The sequence below is a fragment of the Simochromis diagramma genome, unplaced genomic scaffold (genome assembly GCF_900408965.1).
Source record: "Simochromis diagramma unplaced genomic scaffold, fSimDia1.1 OVJJ01000557.1, whole genome shotgun sequence".
In the NCBI taxonomy this organism is placed as follows: domain Eukaryota; kingdom Metazoa; phylum Chordata; class Actinopteri; order Cichliformes; family Cichlidae; genus Simochromis; species Simochromis diagramma.
Window position 1 is genome coordinate 2,914,988 of NW_024387156.1, and position 14,210 is coordinate 2,929,197.

Consider the following 14,210-nt stretch of genomic DNA (forward strand, 5'->3'; position numbering starts at 1 on the left):
AGGAGGACTGGAGCCCTATGGAAAGAAAAGCTCTCACTTCACGTGCAGTAATATTTGTACTTGGTTTTAATATCAGAATTGTAAACAGCGGTGCCTCTGCACGAGTGGAAACATGCAGGTTTAACATGAAATGATCACAAGTTGGAGCTGAGTTCAAACATATTTCCTGCCTCCTTCAAATGTTTTTTTTTTAAAATATATTACTTTAATTCATTTTTTCTGCATCTGTGTTTGTGACTTCTTTGTGAGGATTACTTTAAATCCATCACAGTTAGAGAACATTTTTGGCCCCAAAAAGATTCAGAGTTTGGGAATTAGGGAAATGCTTAATGCCACTGAATCCTGACTAATGACTCAGCCTTGTATAGCTGTTTTTATGAAGGGCAATTAAGAAAAGTTAAATCTATGAAACTTGGAACATTGAAAAAGAAATGAGCATGGGAAGGTCACGGTGATGACATGTCTTCAACTTCCCCAAAATTTCCAATTCAGTCTAAAACATCACATAACAACAAAAAAGTTAATTGGGAAGGCTCAAGGTCTGCCTCAGGGTGCAGTTTAAGTTACCATTTGGGGCCTGGGATTATATAGTGTGTCACTAATGGTAGTTGTAGACAAGCAGGTGAACAAGTGTGTCAAGAGGTGTAGGTTGAGCTGTCAATCACGTGCAGGTTTTCCAGTGCGTTTGGTTCTGCATTTACTCGCAGCATGTCCACCTCCAACGGGTGGAGTCGACCGGTGATGACCAGCGAATGGAGTGGAGCACCGAGGTCACATGACACCAGCTGATTTAATGTTCCTACACGGATCTTTTGTTCGTCAGAGCCGAGTCGGGCCACGCCAACGCACACTGTGTCCTCCGTCATGCCTGGAAAAGGGGGGCAAAGACTCATGAGTTTGAGAGCTGCAGCGAACACAGCTGACTGGCTCTTTAAGGAAAGATGGGTGGTCCAATCAGACACATGACTTTCAAGACTGTTAGCATGCTACTGGTTCTCCTAAGTCGTGGTTCAGAATATCCTAAAGATAAAACACAGTACTGCAATATTTTTTGTAAACTTTATTATCGTTTTCCTTCTAACTGATGACTGTACCAGAACTTCAATCTGAACAAATATGGGATTGATAGAAAGTACTCGCATGTCAGGTATGACTCACCCAACTCCTCGCCCTCCTCCTTCCTCCTTTGGATGACCTGTATTAGCTGATCTGCAGCCTGGTTGACTGTCATGAAGCGAGGAGGCTCGTAGATCTTCTTCCCTCTAAAATCAGTAACCAAAGATTCACTTTAACCACATGTCATTCTCCTTTAATTCACATCTGTGCAAGAAAACTTTGAAACTATGCTATATTACCAAAAGTATTCAGTCGCACATCTAAAATCATTGAGTTCAGGTGTTCATGGGCACAGGTTTATAAAATCAAACACTTACAAACAGTTGTGAAAGACTGGGTCACAGGAGCTCTGTGAATCCCAGAGTGTACCGTGATAGGATGGCACCTTTCCAACAAGTCCAGTGGTGAAAATTCCTTGTTACTAAATGTTACACGATCAGCTGTTAGTGCTATTATAACAAAGTAATGGATACTGAGATACATACTGCGCAGAGGTCACCAACTTTCTGCAGAGTTGCTACTGATCTCCAAACTTTATGTGGTCTCCTGATCACCTTGAAAAGCCACTGAACTTCTTTAAATATCCCGAAGATGCTTCACCTCTAATCTGAGGAGCTTTTTCAGTTCTAAGGCCAAGTGGTGGAGAGTCACAGATTTAAGCCAATTGATCAGTTCACAAATAATTAGTCATTCAATTCAATTTTATTTATACAGCGCCAAAGTCACAGCCGCAGTCGCCTCAAGACGCTTAATATATTAAGGTAGACCCTACAATAATAAGAAAGATCCAACAATCATATGACCCCCCCCATGAGCAAGCACTTTGGCAACAGTGGGAAGGAAAAGCTAACAGGAAGAAACTTCCAGTAGAACCGAGCTCAGGGGAGGAAGACGGAACAAACGAGAGCCAGAGATTAATGATAAGTAATGATTCAATGCAGAGAGGTCTATTAACACATGCTGAGCCAGAAAGGTGACTGAAGAAGAAATACTCAATGCATCATGGGAATCCCCCAGCAGCCTACACCTGTTGCAGCATAACTAAGGGAGGATTTAGGGTCACTGATCCAGCCCTAACTATGTGCTTAATCAAAAAGGAACGTTTTAACCTAATTTTAAAAGTAGAGATAGTGTCCGTCCCCTGAATCCAAGTGGGGTTGAGTTAATTGGTGAATCTAAATGGCAAGTAGTTGTCTCTGTGTTAGCCCTACGGGTTTTTTCCGAGTGTGCAAAGCCGGGTCTGCCATTCAGTGATCCTGGAGCTGCAAACAGGCTATAATCATTACAAGTATCGTTATTACTAAAGGAGGCTGAGGAGTAACTAAACATCTAACATGATGAACAGGAAAGTGCAGGAGGGACGGTGAAGAGGCCATGCTGCTAGCGAGTCGGTAATGAGCTGAGCTAAGATAGCGAATCCCTAAAGACACAGTAAGTGAATACTGTGAATGTAATTAGTGGGTGAATCAGCAGAGAATGTGCTTTTGATAGAGCACGTGAAGAATACACTATGAAATAAGATGTCATCTATAATCTTTTTAATTAAATTGCTACGCAGATAAGCCACGCAAAAACGTCATGTGGACATGGTCTGGGTTTCTGGTTCTGACAAACGCTGACTGAGGGTTAAGTCAGAAAATAACAGACCTCACATGGTGAGATCTCTAACACTCCAGAGGTGGTTCTGGATGTGATCTGGATGTGATTCTTACCTCATCATGTTCTCGATGCTCTGCTCTTTGACTTTAATATCTAACAATAAAAACAAAACAAGAAGAAAACTGTATTAAACACATCTCACACTGTTTTTACTTTTAATCTCAGAACTAAACGTGCATTTACATCCCAACAGTCCCAAGAAACCATTTGATTTAAAAAAAAAAAAATCTACTGTTTGTATTTTTCTAATATCCCTTTAAATTAATATCCAATGTAAAATATCGCACAGAAATGTGTCAGTTTTATTTTAAATAAAAATTCTCACCCGTTAAAAATGGATGCGGCTCAGGGAACAGAGTGGGTTGGGAAGTTGGTAGTTCAATCCCTAGCTCGTCGATTTGCATGTCAAACCCAAGTTGCCACGGATGCACACATTACTGTGAGTGTGTTAATGTTAGATAGAAGCACTTAGGCAGAAAAAAGTGTTTGTGTGTGTGTTGGGTAAATGAGGCTTGTGGTAAAAAAAAATGCTTTGAGTGGTCAAACTAGAAAAGCACCATGCAAGCACAGTACAGAATTTACAAAACATTTCCAAACCATGCTTTTATTTTTACTAGAATCAAGCACAGGAAATTAATTAAGCAGAAGAGAATGGATGGATAAGAATGTAAGTAAGTATTCTGGTAAATGGACTGGTTTTTATAGAGTGTTTTAATACTCTGGTTGAGCACTAAGAGCACTTCAAGTACAACCCTCATTCACCGAGTCATACAAGCACTTTTTCTGTGCCTAAGTGCTTTCTATCTAACATTCTCACTCTAATGAGTGCATCCATGGACAGTAGTAGTACTGCTCTACCTCCTGAGCCACAGCTACCCAGTTACCAATTTACAAATAAACAATTTCTGTCATATTGCAGACTGAAGGTTCTTGAGGTTTCGACAACAAACCACATAACATTACAAAAAAACATTATATAAAAAAATACTGTCGACCGCCAGTGCCATCCCTCACACACCCATAGTACAAATTTCTAAAATATGTCACCTAGTTCCCGAGTTATCTCACTCACACAATTTTAAGAAAACCTCTGACCTTGAGGTCAAGGTCACTGATTATTTAAATAAATACACCTATGGTATCAATTTGAAGCTCCTGTGTCGCCCTATTCTTGATTTATCGCATTCACAAACTTGGGTTTCCATGAAACTTGCCCTTCTGACCAACTAAAAATCTAAAGTAGGGTGAAACATTTCAGCAAAATGTTATTATTTTCTGTCAGCTAAAGAGAGATCTCACCGATCATGTAACAGTATGGCTGTTATTTTCGTAATATTTTATTTAATGCTCTATTTTAAGCTGTGCAGTGTCTGTAAATAATCTCTTTTAATTATGACGCAGCTTTTTTTTTTTTATCACTGTTGTTGTTTTACTTACTTATGAATAATTCCCTATTATGTTAAAAATGTCCAAAATCATACTGAATTCTTGAAATAAATAAATGGCTCATCTGGGTGTCCTGCCGTGTTTGTGAAGTCAAAAAACATGGCCGTGCTCTTTTGTAAATGTGTGTGTGGAGAAGTAATAGATGAGGTACGGACACCAGCATCAATCATCCCAGGGACCCCAAATGCCCCAAACGCCCATAAATTAGGAGTCCAGTGGGAGGTGGATGACCTGCTGGTGAGTGGGTGTGTTTTAAATATTCATTACAGAAAAAAATAAAAGAGCCTCAGATGGCCATCAGCATTATTTCAGATTAATTCACAATGACTGTGTTTTGATTCAGACCTTTTGTTTGCATATTTTCAATAATGTTTTACATTTTTAATACGTTTTTTATGTTAAAATGCCTTCTTTCATCATTATTTTTTACTAAATTGTACTACTTTTCTTGGATATATATATTTTTCTACTTTGTTAATGAAATGATTTCAATTCAGTTTAGAAAATAATGTTTCATTGTTTGCTCTTTGGCCACTTAACATGAAAATTTCAGTGGTATCGGTTTTTGTTTCAAATATATATAATTGTATTCTATTATCCTATTTTTTTGTTTTACATTATAATTTTTTCTTGGATATTGTGGATTTTATTTTAGGAGATTTGTCTGTGTTTGTGTGCAAGCCTCACCCAGCAGACAGAGTGTGTGCAGTCCAGCTGTTCGGTTTTTACAAATTTTGTCGTAGAAGCTCTCTGGTCTCCACGTCTCTGTCCAAAACACTACAGACACCGTTTCTCCAAAATTATACAACTGAAACACACACAGACAAACACATGTTTCCATCACATCAAAGGGCTTTTTTCCCAACAGCCATTTCCAGGAGAATCACAGTTTCTTGTCCCTCAAAAGGAAGCGAGCCCTCACAATGTGATAATGTAAGCAAGTGTATAGTCAAATATGAGACTGTAAAATGGTTGATTGACATTTTTGTATTTCGCTGGTTAAAAAACATAAACATACTCCTGGAGGTAGCGATATCAATGTCTTGAATGGAAATACAGAGAAACAGATTAGACTTTGCAGAAAACATCTAAAAGAGACAGTGAAGTTCAGAAAAAATGAAACCAAGATGAACTCATACCAGAAGGACGGGAACAGAAAAGCATGGAGGTGGCAGTGTTATTTAATGGGCATGTACAGCTACCAGTGGAACCAGTTAACTGTTTTAGAAGTGGTAGGATGAATTGTGAAGTGTACAGGACTTTCTGTACGATCGGCTTGGATACAACTAAAACTACAAACTGATTGCACAGAACTTCACATAACAAATGGACAATGAACCAAAGTAAACTGCAAAAGTAACAAGAGCCAAAGAAACTGGATGCCTCTGTCAGTGCGCCCCAGGGTGGCTGTGGCTACAATGTAGCTTGCCATCACCAGTGTGTGAATGTGTGCGTGAATGGGTGGATGACTGGTTGTGTGAAGCGCTTTGGGGTCCTTAACGACTAAGTAAAGCGCTATACAAATACAGGCCATTTACCATTTTTACCATTTAAAATTGTGTTAGTTTGTCCAAATACTTTTGAGACTGAAAAATGGGGCACTATGCAGTCATGCGCCGAAGTCTTGAGTTATTTCTTTATAATTAAATTATCCTCAACACACTTATACTGTGCTAGGACACCGGGAAACAAGTGCAGTTGTTTCTTCAAAGGTGCAAACATAAGTAGAAATATAGTATATACGCTAACGTTTTGTTTCAAGTCTCCAAGCTTGAAAGTCAATATTTGGTATGACCACCTTTATTCTTCAACAGACTGAACTGTTAGACAACATTTCTTCTAATTTTGTTAAGTAGTCTTCATCAATAGTTCACCATAGTTCTTTGGATGTTGGCCGACTTTTCGTTCAATTCTTGGTCAAGATAATCCTGCACTGCTCAAAAATTGTTGATGATAAATAAATAAAATTTAATTCAGTTATTTATAGCCCTGTGTCAGACAGGCAACCTGTCTAGGGTGTACCCTGCCTCTCGCCCTATGGTAGCTGGGATAGACTCGAACAGCTCCAGGTTCAGGGAGAGGACCCATCTGCCATGACCGGCTGGTCAAAAATGACTCCATGAGTCCTCACATTGTTACATGCAGGCCAAAGTAATGCCATCCAGAGCAGGTGTCTGGTTAGACATCACGTTTTTGGATTTTTAGGGCCGAGTACAATAACCTCTTATTTGTCTGGTTTTAGAAGCAGGAAATTGGAAGCCATCCATGTCTTTATATCTTTAAGATATTAATGCAGTTTAACTAATTACTGTGTGCCACCTGGTTTTATGGACAGATAAAGCATGTTGTGCTGCCTTCTTCTAATACTGCCTTACATGTAAAATGTAAATAGAATTGGTTCTAGCACTTTTGCGACATGCTGCTAGTAACAAAGTTCCTAAAGATGCAATTAAAAAGTGGTTCTTTGCCAAGTTGTCTCTTATGTGTAGACACAACACTGGCTCTTAAGTGTGGAACTCCAAACTAAGTTTAATGTGAGATACTTCCCATTTATATGGCCCCTTTGTTAAATCATGAATTAACTGCAATTAGCTACATTTTTCGGAAAGTTGAGCTCAACTTCACCCATTCTGAAATACTGCCAGACTTGTTGAATATGGAAATCATTTAAATGTCTAACAAAGTGAAATAGGCTTGATGGTCTCAAAAGGTAAAACATCATACAAAAGGGAACATAAGAATAGGACAAATAAAATCATTGACATCTATCAGTATGGAAAGGATTATAAAGCCATTCATAAGGCTTGTGGACTCCAGAGAACCAAAGTGAGAATTATTATCTACAAATGGAGAAAAGTGGTAAACCTTCATAAAAAACCCAGAACAACATCTAAAGAACTGCAGGCCTCACTCCTCTCAGTTAAGGTTAGAGTTCATGATTTAACAATAAGAATGAGACTGGGCAAGAATGGCATTCATGGGAGAGTTCCAAGAAGAAAACCACTGCTGACCAAAAAGCACACAAAGGCTTGTGTTTGCCAAAAACATCTTGAAGAGCCCCAAGACTTTTGGGAAAATAAGCCTCATCAAGATGGCAGCCCTTCCAAGGATATTACATATGACATCTATACGACAGTGCTTTTTTTGGTTCTGTCAAGTCTTTTTTTTCCTTTGTAGATTCAACTAGATTCGAGAAATGAGAGCAAATGATGTGCTTTTGCGACATGCTGCTAGTAACAAAGTTCCTAAAGATGCAATTAAAAAGTGGTTCTTTGGGAAGTTGTTTCTTATGTGTAGACATAACACTGGCTCATGAGTGCTTTACATTTTTGAATGATTGGGTGGCGTAACAACAAAAAAACCCATTTGAAAATGGTTTAGGTACAAGAACTGGACTGAAAATTAATAATAATAATAATAATAATAATAAAAAGAAGCAGCTAATGCCCAAAGAAACACTCTGAATGACCTTTAGAAAGACTGGAAAACTTGGTTTACAATCCTCCGTGGTGGGTTACAGAAGCAAAATTGCAATTCTTTTTTTACCTTTCTATAAACGTGCCTGGACCTGACTGAACACACATCAAGATACTAGCCAATGCTTAATAACAGAGGGCGTTGTTAATCAGTTTTACATAGATAGAATACCCAACAGTCAAACGATGTCCTATGAACAGCACTTGGCAGAGGTGGGAAAGAAGAACTCTTTTTTTTTTTTTTTTTTTTAAATCGAGAAGAGAACTCCAGCAGAACCAATCAGCAGGGGGCACCATCTGCCACTAGCAACTCAAGATGCAAAAAAGAGACAGAGTCCTAATGTGCATGTGCTAATGTGACTGAATGCAAATTAACAAAAAGGAGCTCATGTCTGAAAGGTGCTGAACAGTGAAATTCTGACAAGCTGTTCTTGGATAAATGTTTTTTGCTGATTATTATTAGTTTTATCTATAAATAAAACACCATCAAGAAAATTAATGTACTGTTTGCTTTATAGAGAAAAGCCCTGAAGGACTCCAGTTGTGAGTGTGAGCGCATAGCACCTAGAGGAAGGAATAGAGCTCATTTGCATGTGTCCTTTCTCATTAGCATATTAACTACTCCCACTGGAAATGCTGTCTTTACATTAATGCTAATCTTTGCATGTTTGCAGGAGGAGGAGCTGCAGCTGGGTTCTGCTCTATGATTGGCTGCTCTGACAGTTCAGTTATTGATGAGATGGAATTATTGAGAGGTGTTTACTGTGACAAAAAGGTTCGTCATGAGCTGCAGCTGCACTCATGACACAAATACAAACACAGATTGTGCATAAAAAATGGAAGTGGTTTCCAACTCCTTCAGTTGCATAAAAACCAGCTCTCCTGATCTGTCACCTCAGTAACCACTATTCTGGTGACTCAATGGGCTTAATCCCTTTTGGAAATGATGGTCATTAGTAGGCTTAGAAAGGATGACAGATTCTTGACTTTACAGTCAAATCCATGCTTTGCTTGTCAATCATGAACAACTCCTCCAGGGGAAGCACCATGGGGGCTGCCACGATGAGCCCGCACCCTCCACAAGCAGCCAGCTACGCCAGAGCAGACCGAGCTCTGGGCCCAGAGACTTGAGACCCAAGGACATCCCACCCCCCAGCGGGGGCCAGACAGAGCCAGGGGCCCAAGCCCTGCAAGCAGGTGCCAGGAGCAAGCCAGTACACACCCGAGCTACCAGGCTCGGACACTACACCAGACTACATAAGACAGCTGACAATGTATCTGTAACATGCAACTTCTGTCGGTGCTGTGTTACTGGAAACTGAATTTCCCGGAGGAACCCACCCGAGGGATTTTTAAAGTTTCATCTAATCTAATCTCTAATCTAGACACCCAGGTTGAGTCCATCCTGCACCTCTGGTAGATTCTCCCCCCCCTCTCTCTCTGCCTGCAGCGTGGTCTCCTCAAAAGTAGAGAGCACCTTCAAAAAGATGGCAAAAACACTCCCTGCCAGCTAAAGAGGCCCCAGTTCCACCAATGCACCAAAGGGCCACGGCCAGGCCCCAGTGCATGCAGCAACCCAAAACCCCGTCAAAACACCAGCTAGGATCCAAGCCCCCGAGGCCTAGCCAGAACCAGAGCATGGAGGTGGTACACCCCCAGAACTCCAAGTCACCAAGCCCACCCCGCACTCACCCAGGAGCAGCACAGCTACCAGACCGGTCACCCACACCAGGTCTCTTTTGTGCCACGGACCGGTTTATGTCCCGACAATATTTTCACGGACTGGCCTTTAAGGTTTCGCGGATAAATACAACAAAATAAAACCAGTACCGGTACCCCCCAAAAAAGAAGATTTATTCATAACACACAGGAAAAGACCAGGAAGGCCCTCCACTACAGGGGAGCTGCCACCAAGGACTATTTAACTGTCTCATTAACCTTGCTGCTAGTGATGACCAGGTCATCTCTCTCATTCCCAGACTCTGCTTCCAATACAGAATACTATGTCCACAGTTGAAGTCAGCTACACCCCACCCCCACTAAACAGAATGTAAGTGGAGCACCACCTTCCCTTTCTGAGTTGGGCTGACAGTTTGCTAGAATCACTTTGAAGCAGACTCAAAGTCTTTTTCGGTTGCTTTACCTGGCCGGGCCCCAGAGGCTAAGGCCTGGCCACCAGGCACTCTCTGGCCAGCTCTGGTTGAGCAGTTTAGACAGAAGGTTTGAGCAACATGGCTAAGAAGGTTTGGACATGCACAGAGGAGCGAGAGTGAAGAGAATACAGTTCATTTATTTTTTAAACCCGCCTTTTCATTTTCATTATGTCTTCAAGTTAGGGAAAGGTGTTTTGATTGACAACTGTGAAAACATTAGCTAACAACGCTCCACCCTTGCATCCAAATATGGTCACTTCTGCACCCCCCCCCCCCAAAAAACGAAAGCAGCCAAAAGCCACTGAGGACTCCCAACACTGAGTGCTTGAGTCTGGAGTCACAGTGACTCTATTCCTTCTATTATCAGCACTGACTCCTATGCAGTGAACAGAGTAGAAACCATCAGGCTACACACATAAACAGCAGCTTTTCTTCCTGCATTTTCAAACCAGTTTCATCTCTGGACTTTAGTCCCCCATGGAATCATTACATTATTGTTGTTGCTTGCCACTAGGTGGAAAAATATAAAGAAGTTTAAAAAAAATGCAGAAAAAGAAATTGGATGTGTTTGAGCCTGTGTTTGGAAGTTCTGCTTCACAGACTCAGTTCAGGAAATAATTACCTGCAAACCACAGCAGCCCACTGCATTCATGACGGAGGCATTGTGAATGACTTTGTATGGTATCCCAGCATTCACTGCTCTCAGCACTAGGTCACTGTGTGTGGTGGCTCTGCAGAGAGACACAGAAAACAAGGGCAGCCTTTTCTTATAAAATACACAAAATCAATTCAGCTGCTATATGCCTGGTGCCTATGTAACAGCAAACTAGCTGACAATGAGTTGCCTCATTATTATTACAGTAAACTAACCTATGAAGATAACAGGTTTTCCCCAGTGTTGTGTTGGACAGACTGAATGACAGAGTAATGTATAGATGCTGAGGTCACGGACAGGTCAAACCTCAGTGTGATGAAAAAAAGCTTCATTATAGTTTTCAGTGGGCCAAAAAAGAACCCGTGTTTTTTTGATGAAAAACCGAGTCTGAAATTCCCACGGACAAGACTATAGAGCTTGTATATTCCATTCAGCAGGCGAGCTGCTCAGCACTCTGTTATTATGTCTGAGAGGAATACTGTGGCTTTGGGCAGAAATCTGCTGAAATGTAAAAACTCTGCTCTGACACAAACTCTGTGGTTTTATCTTCCTCTGCTGCTCCCCACTACAGTGCATGTGCTGACAGAGCATACTTCAGATCTGTGGGATCAATTGGAGCTGTTGCTTACACAGTCCAGAAACACTGTGACTCACCCAAATGGGTCGCCCACCACCAGAAATGCCACATCAGTGACATCTGCATCCTCCAGGATTTGATCAGCTCCTTGTTCAACTAGATCTCTGTCTGCCAGGATCAGCTGCTTCCCATAGTACTCCTCCTGAAGCAAAGGAATATACTGTTAGGATATTTTAACAAGAATACTCAGAGCAGACACGTACTATTCAGGTAGATGTTCATTTTCTATTTAGTTCTCACTCTCCTGAGACCCTGCATTGAATAAGCAAAAGATGGATGGACTGGTGATTACAAAGTACTAATTGAAGCGTTCAGATCACTTTCTACAAGTCTCATTTACCCAATCACACAGGCCCACATTCATACTCAACTTTAGTCTATACCTAAACACTTTCTTTTAGTCATATGCACCCACTCACACTCCGATGATAATTGGAGGGCAACTCGCTCTTTAGTATCATGCCCAAGAATACTTTGACATGTGGACTGGAGCAGCTGGGGATCAATTCAGTAACCTGCTGACTGCACCTTGGGCTGTGCTCTGAAGGACATGTCGTTGTCAAATACAACTCCAAGATTCCTCACAGTGTTACTGGAGGCTAAGGTAATGACATCCAGAGTAAGCATATGGTTACATATTTCGAAGGTTTTAGGGCCGCATACAATCACTTTATCTGAATTCAGAACAGGAAATTAGAGGTCATCCAGGTCTTTATGTCTTGAAGACATTCCTGCAGCTTAACTAACTGGTGTGTGTTATCTGGCTTTAAGGACTGATAAAGTTGGGTGTCATCTGCATAGAGAGACATCAGCCCATACACCGTGCTGCCCTGGCAGCATGAGTGGGTGCTCAGGAACCTGAATGTGAGCTGGGAGCTGACGCTGCACACTCATTGGGGTCAGAAGGTCGTGCTGGAGCAGAGCCGAGCCTACTTCTTAGAGTCCTCCGCGATCGTCCGCTGGAGCGCAGGGTGCTTCCCGTCCTACCATCACATCAGCAGCACGGAGTCAGCCAAGAAGCTGGCCTGGCGCTCTAGCATTTTAAACCTATATATGCAGACTCATCCATAGAAGTTCATCGGCAAAGACAGACAGATCAGGCACTTCCTGCACTTCCACAGGCTGGTGGAGAAGATTCTGCTGGGATCTCCAGTCTGCCCATACTCCGGATCTTTGGACCCGCCCCCCCGTGGACGAATCAGACCCTGAATTTGGTCTCCACGACTACACTCTGCACTTCCTCCAGCATGCAGATCATGTAGGGACACTTTTGGCAGCTCTCCTGCAGCACAATTCAGCAGGGACTTTCTGAGTCAGCAGGACCGACATGTTCCAGCAAAAAAACACAGTTTTCCAAATAATTTCTTAGATTAGAAAATATTATGTCTATAAATATTAATAACCAGTGGGTCTAAGTTATTATTCTTGAGAATCGGAGTAATTAAAGTATATTTAATAGAAACAATGAAAATGCTAGTCTGTAGAGAACTGCTTATAATACGTACTACATCATTTGTAAAACAGTGAGATACAGATTTGAACAATTTGTTGTGGATGGGATCAAGTAAAGAGATGCAAGATTTAACTGATGAATAATTTCTTCCAGATTGTTAGCATTTACAGGTGAGAATGAGGACATTGAGCTTGTGGTATTAATTTGATCAAAATGTGAGGAAGTCCTAGATAAATTAATATGAGAGACATTAGAAATCTCTAATCGTACACCGATCGTCTGAAGAAAGCAAGAAATTACATTTATTTGTTGAAATTAATTCATTGAATTATCCAATTCAGGACCCAGGTCTGAATATGCAGTTAAAAAAACCCGACGGGATTCATCCTTTTGATTTACTATAATTACTCATTGTAAATAATATGATGTCTTCGAGTAACACGTACTGAAACCCAGTTCTTATGTAAAAAGTAACACATTTCTTCCTAGTTCTGAATCAGTCCTACAGCCAAAACAAGCAGCTCCTCTCCTGGGACGAGCTTTCATTTCAGCTCTGGTCCAAATCCTCCGGGTCGTAATGCTCCGGACTCACCAGCGCCTCTTTGCCCACGGTGAGAATGGATGTGTAGGCCTCCAGGTAAACTCTGGAGCAGCTCTTCACCGCCTGTAAACCCTTCACTGTAATGTCTGTGGCGTCTCCGAGCCCCAGACCGATCAGATACAGCATCCTGCCGGTCCCGCCTTCCGTACAGGGTCAGTGTTACTGCCGCAGCACTTAACGGAGCTAAAACTTCTTAAAAAGAAGCACCCAGGCGTGAAACTTTCCCGTATTCACGTGGGGACTCGCTGCGCTACTTGGAATACGGCTTGTCGTGAACTGTTTACAGTTGCGACAGCTACAGCCGCGATACGGTTAAGTCTTCAGCCGACGGCAAGCCCTGATACATGGCTCGCATATGTAGTTTCTCGTTAAGCGGGAGCTTTGAGTAGTTTTACTAGAGCTTGATTTACAAGCGGGTCTGCATGTGTCCATCATGGCAGCAGTCTTTCTGTTGGAAATAACCGTAAAACTTGTGTATATCTTACTTCTGAATTACAAGCAGCCCAATGAACTTCATTTTTGTGTCAGGAGAAGCAGAAATGGCTAAAAGTAGAAAGTATCAGTGTGACAATGAACTTCCTCCTTCAAGGAGACAGAGCAGCAGAGAGGCATGTAAGACTGCATTATTATGATTATTCCGGTTTGGAGGGGGGGCTTTTCAGATTTCCACAAATGACAGTTGCTCCATCCATCCAAAGTGGGATGGATGCCGTTGTTTTTGATCCAGAAAATCTCCTAATTATCTGTAAAAACTCACATCGTTTTGTACACAGCAGTACAAAATGATGTGATTGGGGAGGGGACCCGAGAGAAAACAGTCCAACATAGCAGTTTTCTAATCTCCCTGCGCGCTCAAAGCACCTCATTCACACCAGCACTTTTTCTATTCAAGTTCTTTTTATACAACACTCACATCCATACTCTGATGAATACATCAGAGAACAACTTGTGGTTAGTATCTTGTCCACAAACATGTTTGCATGCAGACTGGAAGCAGCCAGAGATCAAACCATC

At 41.5% G+C, this 14,210-nt stretch overlaps 1 protein-coding gene across 1 annotated transcript; it reads right to left on the reverse strand.

The window, feature by feature from the left end:
• Nucleotides 1-48: 48 nt before the first annotated feature.
• Nucleotides 49-13,476, reverse strand: dph5 (diphthamide biosynthesis 5). The gene is made up of 7 exons (XM_040048398.1): nucleotides 13,188-13,476; nucleotides 11,160-11,284; nucleotides 10,473-10,581; nucleotides 4,909-5,029; nucleotides 2,829-2,868; nucleotides 1,159-1,262; nucleotides 49-868 (listed from the first exon to the last, which is right to left on the reverse strand). The coding sequence occupies exons 1-7, from the start codon at nucleotides 13,320-13,322 to the stop codon at nucleotides 636-638; spliced, it is 867 nt and encodes a 288-aa protein (XP_039904332.1). The 5' UTR covers nucleotides 13,323-13,476; the 3' UTR covers nucleotides 49-635.
• Between the last annotated feature and the right edge of the window lie 734 nt (nucleotides 13,477-14,210).